This window comes from Pleurodeles waltl, chromosome 8 (assembly GCF_031143425.1).
Source record: "Pleurodeles waltl isolate 20211129_DDA chromosome 8, aPleWal1.hap1.20221129, whole genome shotgun sequence".
NCBI lineage: Eukaryota > Metazoa > Chordata > Amphibia > Caudata > Salamandridae > Pleurodeles > Pleurodeles waltl.
This window is the reverse complement of record NC_090447.1, coordinates 449,260,820-449,271,124: the sequence shown is the minus strand read 5'-3', so window position 1 is coordinate 449,271,124 and position 10,305 is coordinate 449,260,820. Positions and strand designations below refer to the sequence as shown.

Sequence of the window (10,305 nt, the reverse complement as noted above, 5' to 3'; positions counted from 1 at the left end):
GCACCCAACCTTTACCAGGTAAAGGTTAGACATATAGGTGACTTATAAGTTACTTAAGTGCAGTGGTAAATGGCTGTGAAATAACATGGACGTTATTTCACTCAGGCTTTAGTGGCAGGCCTGTGTAAGAATTGTCAGAGCTCCCTATGGGTGGCAAAAGATGTGCTGCAGTCCTTAGGGATCTCCTGGAACCCCAATACCCTGGGTACCTCAGTACCATATACTAGGGAATTATAAGGGTGTTCCAGTATGCCAATGTGAATTGGTGAAATTGGTCACTAGCCTGTTAGTGACAATTTGGAAAGCAGAGCGAGCATAACCTCTGAGGTTCTGGTTAGCAGAGCCTCAGTGAGACAGTTAGTCATCACACAGGGAACACATACAGGGCACCCTTATGAGCACTGGGGCCCTGGCTGGCAGGGTCCCAGTGACACATGCATTAAAACAACATATATCCAGTGAAATATGGGGGTAGCATGCCAGGCAAGATGGTACTTTCCTACACAAGTGAAATGTATTGATTATTCAGATTTACAAAGAGGTTGGCCTGTTTAACAATCAAAGATGTCGAAAAGGTATTTTGCTTTTAATTTAATCTCACTGCTTTCTTTGTCGTAGGGCACGTTGCATCACTACAAATGGCAGAAGCCGATTTCAAAAGACTGGCCAAGTACAAAGTAACCATTGGTATTGTTGCTCACAAGTTGTGTATGGAAGCAGCTGTGATTGCTGCAATTATTTCCCGTGAGTCTCGTGTGGGCGCCATCTTGAAGAATGGAATGGGAGTTGGGGGAAAAACCTTTGGTTTAATGCAGGTGAGGGCCGAGATCAGTGCAGTGAGGTTGTGGGCTGCGATTGGTAGTCCTTAAGTTAAGCAAAAACGTTAATCTTTAATGAACCTCCTTGTTTTTCAAAAAATAATATTAAACAAAATGGTCTTGTGTTTTAGCTCAACAAAGAATGGCACAAGCCTAAAGGGGCGTGGGACAGCGCAGAGCACATTACTCAAGGAACAGAAGTTCTAATCCAGATGTTTAAGGCAATCCAGATAAAGTTTCCAAACTGGACAGTGAATCAGCACTTGAAAGGTGTGTATCAAGCTCCAAAAGCATCTCAGATTCATTTGCGGCTTGCTGACCTGTAAAGGGGGGGGGGGGGGGCGGTGCTGCATGTGCAGGGGTAACATTTAATTTAAATAAATAAACAAAAACGTACCTCCTCCGCTGCCGTGCCACTCCTCTCTCCCTCGTCGTCGGTGCAGGCAGACACAGGCTCCCAGCCTGCCCTGCGGCCAGTCCTGACACTGCTCAGAGCAGGGTCAGGATTGCCTGGGAGCGTCCTGGGCATTCCCAGGCAGACTGGGAGCCTATTCAGGCTCTATCCAGCCTGGCAACACAGTGCGAGAGCCTACTGCGCATGTGTGTTTGGCCGGCCCGAGACAGCTGGCCAAACACACATGCGCTATGCGGGGAGTGTGAAGTAAGGAGAAGAGTGTTCTTCGTTACAGTATTTTTATTAGCATAGTAAATTATCCATAGTAAATCCTCCGAGCGCGTCAGGAACCACCTGGCGCACACCTGAACCAACATTCCACCAGCTCCCGCTCAACGTAGTAAAAGTACTACATTAAGGTGTTTTTTTTTTGTGAGTGGAGCATAGAGTGTAGATAGACATGTAATACCTGCCGTCTACACAGCAGGACGAGATGCTCTCATAGAACTCAGCTTTTGGCAAAATTTCACACCCCTGGCACCGTCGGAGCAAAGCTCGCCTGTTACTCGCTCTGACTGCTGTAGCTCACGATGAAGGCACATGAAACCGCCAACCTGGGCGACTGTAACCGGCATGCACGTGGGCTCGCACCACTCGAAGGAACAGCTTCCTCGCCGCCAATATGAAGTAAGGAGAAGAGTGTTCTTCGTTACAGCGTTTTTATTAGGATAGTAAATTATCCGTAGTAAATCCTCCGAGCACGTCAGGAACCACCTGGCGCACACCTGAACAACTGTTTTCTTGCCACGCTCCGCCAATGCATAGCAACCCCTCATGAACCAATATTCTACCCGCTCCCGCTCAACGTAGTAAAAGTACTACAGAGTGCTCTGTGCACTCCCCTTACTGCCCATCACCTCCATAGCCACGCCCCTTTCACCACAAAGAGATACTAAACCTAGTTTACCCTTCCTAGTAAAAGGTTTGCAGCTCCTGCTGCTGGCTGGGGGATGACGCTCCTCTGCCCAAATGGAGGAGCTGCCCCTGCTCAGTCTGTAGAGACTCACACCTTGTAGATTACACACATTTGACGTTACTCTGGAGCAGAGTTTCTCATTCTTTTCCTTGACATGACCCCGTTTGTAATTCAGATTCATCGTTTTTGTGTACCTGCTACTGCACCGTATGATATTGTGAATTATAAATATCACAGAGTTGGAGTGGGACGCGCTTATCACTCACTACTTACCCTCTCTTTTGATGTATACCTGCTACTGCCACTTCCAAATTATGATGTTGGCTATCACTTCAAATAGACTTATCCAGCCTCAGCGGGTGAATTTATCATAACCGAACATGTTAAGCACCCAAGCACATTATTTTTAAACAATTTTAGTTTGCAGTTTGAAGGAAATAACAGGACACACAGTTCATTTCTGGATGAAGCATTATGTAAAGGACAATATGGGAGACCCATACACTCATGCCAAAGGCAATAGTTACATTCACAATACAACCCCGTTCATTGAATACATATAAACACCCCAAGACCTCTCCAGATGACCCCAGGGAGCCATATCCATCAAGGCTGGTGTTTGGATTCCGATGAACTATCCTTAGCATCAGAGGAGGACATAATATGTATTTCGGATACCCTCAGAGTCTTAGACACTGTCATGTGGAGGCCTCCGGTCCGTTGTAAACGCAGTATGTAAGTAGTGTAAGGGCGCCATGTGACATCGAACCATCGAACGCATCTAAGCAAATATTTGAGAATCTCTTGTCTAGAGAGGGGAACCATTTCATGCCCGATGAACACAAGGATCTAACTGCAGCCCAATCTGTTTAAATTCCATTGCAGTGCTTCTTCAACCACCAGCTGAATATTAAACCGGATGAAAATAAAATTCCAATACATTCAGGATTATTTTCATTAGTGTGATTTTTTTTTCACATGCCTAAAACAATATGTAATTTTGTGGCATAATTAGAACATATAGCAACATAATGCTTCGATACACAATTACTTCATAAGTTTATTTCTGTCTGCCTCCTGCATTTTATTTGGTGACTTATATGTATAAAGATATTTTTATGCTACATTCATGTTATCTTCAGGTCGTTAGAGCACCTTTTGATGTTAGCCAGAATGGTTTTCCATTGCTCCCTTATTAAAGATTTCCCCATGCCATTTCTGGGTGACATCTAAATGGATAAATGGGTCTTTATTGATAGTTCGGATTTATATTAATAATTAATTAAAACCTTTTCAGTACAAATGAGAAGCAAAACTAAAATACAAGTATTTAGAAACGTACAAATTGTTAACAAATTCAATCCCATGCCCCCAGTGTTTAATTTGTAAATAAAAAGGTGCCGGTGCCCAGAGCCTTCCTCTTAAATACGCGACTGCTGCGTTTAAATGTGCGAGCACGGAATATTGAGGCAGGGTAATCCTGAAGCCATCTCGGACCTCTTCAATCCATTTAGATCCACTCCCCACCCCTTCAGCTCACTCTTGCGGATTTTTGCTTTAAACCTTTGTGACGTTTTTTCGTTTTTCCCTTTCTCCGTCTTTCCCATATGTGTCTTTTGCTCGCAGCAAATGCTTGAGGCAGAAGAATAAGCCCCAGCCCTCAAAAATAAGTGCCGGTGCTCAGTACCGGAAACAATAAGTACAAATTAAGCACTGCATGCCTCTCTATATAAATTAAAGAAACATTAGCCATATGGCAATTCATTAAACATGAAATTGTACATCTTCGTAGAAATTAAAAATTCCATACTGTTGTTTTGCTTTATAGTTCTCAGAAATGTAATAAAAGAGGAAGTTATTGTAAGAAATTGGGTTATTGGTTCCGGAGGACAAAACCCTACTTAAGCAACAACTAGTATCCTTGTCAGTTTGAACCAGAAAAGTCACTGGATCAACCTGTGCTTAACCCTCTGGTCTGTTGGCACATAAGTAGTGAGGCTTAACTTAGAGGTATTGTGTTACATGTGTATGCAGCACACAAACAGTAATGAAGTATAAAAACACAAAACAAGACAACATCCCACTCAATTTTTAGACAATAGAGTAAAATGTAATAAATAAAATGACACCAAAACGAATCAAATCCAATCAGTAGAAGCAGAAATGAATTTTTAAGTTTTTAAAGTTTCAAGGTAAAAAATGGCACCTAAAAGATCAAAAAAGCCAACTGCAGGTATCTGGTTGTGCGAGACCCAGGCAAAGTTAAAAGTTAAGGCCAATAGTGACAGAACACGGGTGGCTACAAAAGGTGGATTGTGCCCAGTCTTGGCTTAGCTTCAGACTTTGGAAAAAATTTAGAAGAATAATTTCTAGGAAGGTAAAGTTCAGTGGGGCAAGGCAGCCAGCAGTGTCCGAGGAGGAGGTGTCATTGTGAGGGAGCCATGGGATGAAGTTGCAGTGAAGATTTCTACATTCAGACTTTGTCACTTTTTTTGGAAGTTGAAAATCTCCAGTGGGACGAAGCTACAGGCTGTAGTCGACAAGGGCTCCACAAGGCTGGATACCATTGCTCGAAGGCCATGCGGAACAGATTTGCTGGTAGGGAGAAGAAAGCATCAGGGGCTACTGCAAAGTCAGGCTGACTGGCCATGCAGCTTCGGCAGATAGGCAAGCAGGTAGGTCCTGGACTTCTGTCAGTTCAGAGGCCATTTATGGGGAAAACATTTTCAGAGTCCCAACTTGCAGGGTTAGTCAGGAGAAGCACCTTACACACCACATCCAAGGGTTCAGGACTGGATGGGAACCACTTAGGAAGTCATGACTCACTCCATCTGGGGCCAAGAGCTTGTTATCTCCCTGTAACTCACATAGAAGGCCAGCCAACTGTCCCTTGGAGCCACTCTGGCAGTCCTGGGATCAAGGAGCAAGGCAGGTCTCAAGCAGCAGGGCAGTCATCTGAGGTACAAAGCAGGCCTCAAGCAGCAGAGCAGTCCTCTGAAGTACAATGTAGTCCTTCTGGGGGGTCCTCCACAGGCTCAGGAGAGTACTGAACAGCTGGTCTGAGGATCCAATATTTATACCTGGCACCAGCTTTTGAAGTGGGGAAAACTTCTAGTCCCATATCCTGTCCTGGTAATTTTCTTTCTTAGCCTGCCCAGGCTCCACCTGGTCTGGGTTTCAAGGCAGGTGTTACATTTCTTTGTGAGTGTGCTGAGGCAGCCTTTTGAAATATAAGGGGAGCAGGGAACAGCTTTATCCCACCCATATTGGCAGGATCGAACATCCTACCAACAGCTAATTCCTCTTTGTCTCACTGTCTGGGTGGAATACACAAAGGTAAACTGCCAGCTATTCACAGTTACCTGACCCAGGACACAGGCTGCAGGCTACAGGCACCAAATTGTACAGATAAGAAAATGCCAACATTTTAAAAGTGTCATTTTCAAAATTGTGACTTAAAATCCAACTTCACCTTTATAAAGGATTTCAAATTACCTTAGAGAACAAACATGACATTTCTACCTGTTACCCAAACAAAAGACAGCACTTACTAAATGTATTAAGGTAACCCAGTGTTATCCTATGGGTAAGGCGGGGCCTCACTGAAGTGAAAAATGAGTTTGGGCATTTTTCACTATTAGGAGATGTGAAACTTAAAAACACATGTCCTACCTTTTTAAATACATTGCACCCTGTCCTATGGACTGGTTAGGGCCTACAATAGAACTGACATATTTATTAAAAAGGAAAGTTTAAGCTAGACAAAAGGGCTATTTTTTTATATTTTAATTAGGGGTGGGCAAAAAATTCTTCTCTGCCAGCAGAGTTTGCAGAATTTTGCCCACTCTGTGTTCTGCTTGGAGCACGGAGTTCCAGCAAAACGCTGTCAACTGCTGCGTGGCAGAGTTTTTTCTCACATGCAAGCTAGAATTTGGGTGCTAGAATTTCAGGCGCTAGAACGGCTCCCGGCGAGATTTCCCAACGCAATCGTCAGGCTAGGTTGTGACCGTTTGAGTTGAGAAAGCTTCTGCTCACGTAGAAAATCTACTGAAGCAGCAGTAAGAAGCAGCGCCCTCTAGCACAACGCATGGTACCATTTGTACTGATTTTACAGTGTGGAACAAGCTCCTGGCACTAAAAATCAGCATGAGCAGAGCAGCATGCCAGAATTCTGCCTGCTTGCGGGACTCTGCAGAATCCCGCTGAGTTTTTATTTAACTCCACAGAATTCCGCGGCGCAAAACTCCATAAGTTTTGCCCAAGCCTAATTTTAATTGGCAGTTTAAAACTGTACCCAGGCCGCAGTGGTTGGCCTGAGTCATGTTTTAAAGGACTACTTAACTGGGTGGCACAATAAGTGCTGCGGACCCACTATTATAAGCAAAATAATGGTTCAGTCGGATAAAGCTCAATAAAATTAGCAACAGCACTGGTACATATAGTCACATATATAAGACATATACTCAAAAAGACATGTACTCAAAAAAAGTCAAATCAAATGTTGAATTTATCAAACTTTCACATTTTGTAAATGTAGGAGGCTGGACTGGCTTGTAGTGAGTACCAAGGGGTACTTGCACCTTGCACCAGGCCCAGTTATCCCTTATTAGTGTATAGGGTGTCTAGCAGCTTAGGCTGATAGATAATGGTAGCTTAGCAGAGCAGCTTAGGCTGAACTAGGAGACGTGTGAAGCTACTACAGTACCACTTAGTGTCATATGCACAATATCATAAGAAAACACAATACACAGTTATACTAAAAATAAAGGTACTTTATTTTTATGACAATATGCCAAAGTATCTTAGAGTGTACCCTCAGTGAGAGGATAGGAAATATACACAAGATATATATACACAATAGCAAAAATATGCAGTATAGTCTTAGAAAACAGTGCAAACAATGTATAGTTACAATAGGATGCAATGGGGAAACATAGGGATAGGGGCAACACAAACCATATACTCCAAAAGTGGAATGTGAACCACAAATGGACCCCAAACCTATGTGACCTTGTAGAGGGTCGCTGGGACTATTAGAAAATAGTGAGAGTTAGAAAAATAACCCTCCCCAAGACCCTGAAAAGTGAGTGCAAAGTGCACTAAAGTTCCCCTAAGGACAAAATAGTCGTGTTAGAGGGAAAATGCAAGGAAAACACAAATCAGCAATGCAACAACGATGGATTCCTGACTGAGGGTACCTGTGGAACAAGGGGACCAAGTCCAAAAGTCACAAGCAACTCGGAGATGGGCAGATGCCCAAGAAATGCCAGCGGTTGGTGCAAAGAAGCTCTTACTAGGCTGAAGAACTGTGAATACTGCAGGAACGACAAGGGCTAGAGACTTCCCCTTTGGAGGATGGATCCCCCACGCCTTGGAGAGTCGTGCAGAAGTGTTTTCCCGCCGGATGGACGCCAACAAGCCTTGCTACACGCAAATCGTGCGTTTGGCGTTTTTGGACGCTGCTGGGGCCCAGGAGGGACCAGGAGGTCGCAAATTGGACCTGCAGAGAGAGGGGATGTCGAGCAAGACAAGGAGCCCTCACTGAAGCAGGTAGCACCCGGAGAAGTGCCAGAAACAGGCACTACGAGGATGCGTGAAACAGTGCTCGCCGAAGTTGCACAAAGGAGTCCCACATCGCCGGAGACCAACTTAGAAAGTCGTGCAATGCAGGTTAGAGTGCCGTGGACCCAGGCTTGGCTGTGCACGAAGGATTTCCGCCGGAAGTGCACAGGGGCCGGAGTAGCTTGCAAAGTCGCGGTTCCCAGCAATGCAGCCCAGCGAGGTGAGGCAAGGACTTACCTCCACCAAACTTGGGCTGAAGAGTCACTGGACTGTGGGGGTCACTTGCACAGCGTCGCTGGATTCGAGGGACCTCGCTCGTCGTGCTGAGAGGAGACCCAAGGGACCGGTAATGCAGCTTTTTGGTGCCTGCGGTTGCAGGGGGAAGATTCCGTCGACCCACGGGAGATTTCTTCGGAGCTTCTGGTGCAGAGAGGAGGCAGGCTACCCCCACAGCATGCACAAGCAGGAAAACAGTCGAGAAGGCGGCAGGATCAGCGTTACAGAGTTGCAGTAGTCGTCTTTGCTACTATGTTGCAGGTTTGCAGGCTTCCAGCGCGGTCAGCGGTCGTTTCCTTATCAGAAGGTGAAGAGGGAGATGCAGAGGAACTCGGCTGAGCTCATGCATTCGTTATCTAAAGTTTCCCCAGAGACAGAGACCCTAAATAGCCAGAAAAGAGGGTCTGGCTACCTAGGAGAGAGGAAAGGCTACTAACACCTGAAGGAGCCTATCACAAGGAGTCTCTGACGTCACCTGGTGGCACTGGCCACTCAGAGCAGTCCAGTGTGCCAGCAGCACCTCTGTTTCCAAGATGGCAGAGGTCTGGAGCACACTGGAGGAGCTCTGGACACCTCCCAGGGGAGGTGCAGGTCAGGGGAGTGGTCACTCCCCTTTCCTTTGTCCAGTTTCGCGCCAGAGCAGGGGCTAAGGGGTCCCTGAACCGGTGTAGACTGGCTTATGCAGAATTGGGCACATCTGTGCCCAACAAAGCATTTCCAGAGGCTGGGGGAGGCTACTCCTCCCCTGCCTTCACACCATTTTCCAAAGGGAGAGGGTGTCACACCCTCTCTCAGAGGAAGTTCTTTGTTCTGCCATCCTGGGCCAGGCCTGGCTGGACCCCAGGAGGGCAGCTGCCTGTCTGAGGGGTTGGCAGCAGCAGCAGCTGCAGTGAAACCCCAGGAAGGGCAGTCTGGCAGTACCAGGGTCTGTGCTACAGACCACTGGGATCATGGAATTGTACCAACAATGCCAGGATGGCATAGAGGGGGCAATTCCATGATCATAGACATGTTACATGGCCATATTCGGAGTTACCATGGTGAAGCTACATATAGGTAGTGACCTATATGTAGTGCACGCGTGTAATGGTGTCCCCGCACTCACAAAGTTCAGTGAATTGGCTCTGAACAATGTGGGGGCACCTTGGCTAGTGCCAGGGTGCCCTCACACTAAGTAACTTTGCCCCTAACCTTTACCAGGTAAAGGTTAGACATATAGGTGACTTATAAGTTACTTAAGTGCAGTGTAAAATGGCTGTGAAATAACGTGGACGTTATTTCACTCAGGCTGCAGTGGCAGGCCTGTGTAAGAATTGTCAGAGCTCCCTATGGGTGGCAAAAGAAATGCTGCAGCCCATAGGGATCTCCTGGAACCCCAATACCCTGGGTACCTCAGTACCATATACTAGGGAATTATAAGGGTGTTCCAGTAAGCCAATGTAAATTGGTAAAATTGGTCACTAGCCTGTTAGTGACAATTTAGAAAGAAATGAGAGAGCATAACCACTGAGGTTCTGATTAGCAGAGCCTCAGTGAGACAGTTAGTCACTACACAGGTAACACATTCAGGCACACTTATGAGCACTGGGGCCCTGGGTTACCAGGGTCCCAGTGACACATACAACTAAAACAACATATATACAGTGAAAAATGGGGGTAACATGCCAGGCAAGATGGTACTTTCCTACACAACCCCCCCCCCAAACGAAGGACAATAAGACTAGCCATTACCTGATGAGTCTTCATTGTCTAAGTGGAAATATCTGGAGAGTCCATCTGCATTGGAGTGGCTACTCCCAGGTCTATGTTCCACTGTATAGTCCATTCCCTGTAGGGATATGGACCACCTCAACAATTTAGGATTTTCACCTTTCATTTGTTTTAGCCAAAGTAGAGGTTTGTGGTCTGTCTGAACAATGAAGTGAGTGCCAAACAGGTATGGCCTCAACTTCTTCAGAGCCCAGACCACAGCAAAGGCCTCCCTCTCAATGGCAGACCAACGCTTTTCTCTAGGGGTCAACCTCCTACTAATAAAAGCAACAGGTTGATCCTGGCCCTCAGAATTAAGTTGTGATAGGACTGCCCCTACTCCTAATTCAGATGCATCAGTTTGGACATAGAATTTTTTAGAGTAACAAGGGCTTTTCAGGACAGGTGCAGAGCACATGGCCTGCTTCAGCTCCTCAAAAGCTTTCTGACAGCTTGCTGTCCATAATACCTTTTTAGGCATTTTCTTGGATGTGAGGTCATTAAGAGGGGCTGCAATGGAGCCATAGTTC

The 10,305-nt window shown here is 45.8% G+C and overlaps 1 protein-coding gene across 1 annotated transcript in view; it reads left to right on the top strand.

Moving 5' to 3' along the window:
* The first annotated feature begins 629 nt into the window (after positions 1-629).
* LOC138249111 (lysozyme g-like) overlaps positions 630-10,305 on the top strand; it is a 177,567-nt gene continuing 167,891 nt past the window's right edge. The window contains exons 1-2 of the mRNA XM_069203137.1: positions 630-815; positions 950-1,088. Of these exons, the coding sequence (XP_069059238.1) occupies positions 639-815; positions 950-1,088 (316 nt within the window). The 5' untranslated portion in view covers positions 630-638. The remainder of the gene's footprint in view (positions 816-949; positions 1,089-10,305) is intronic.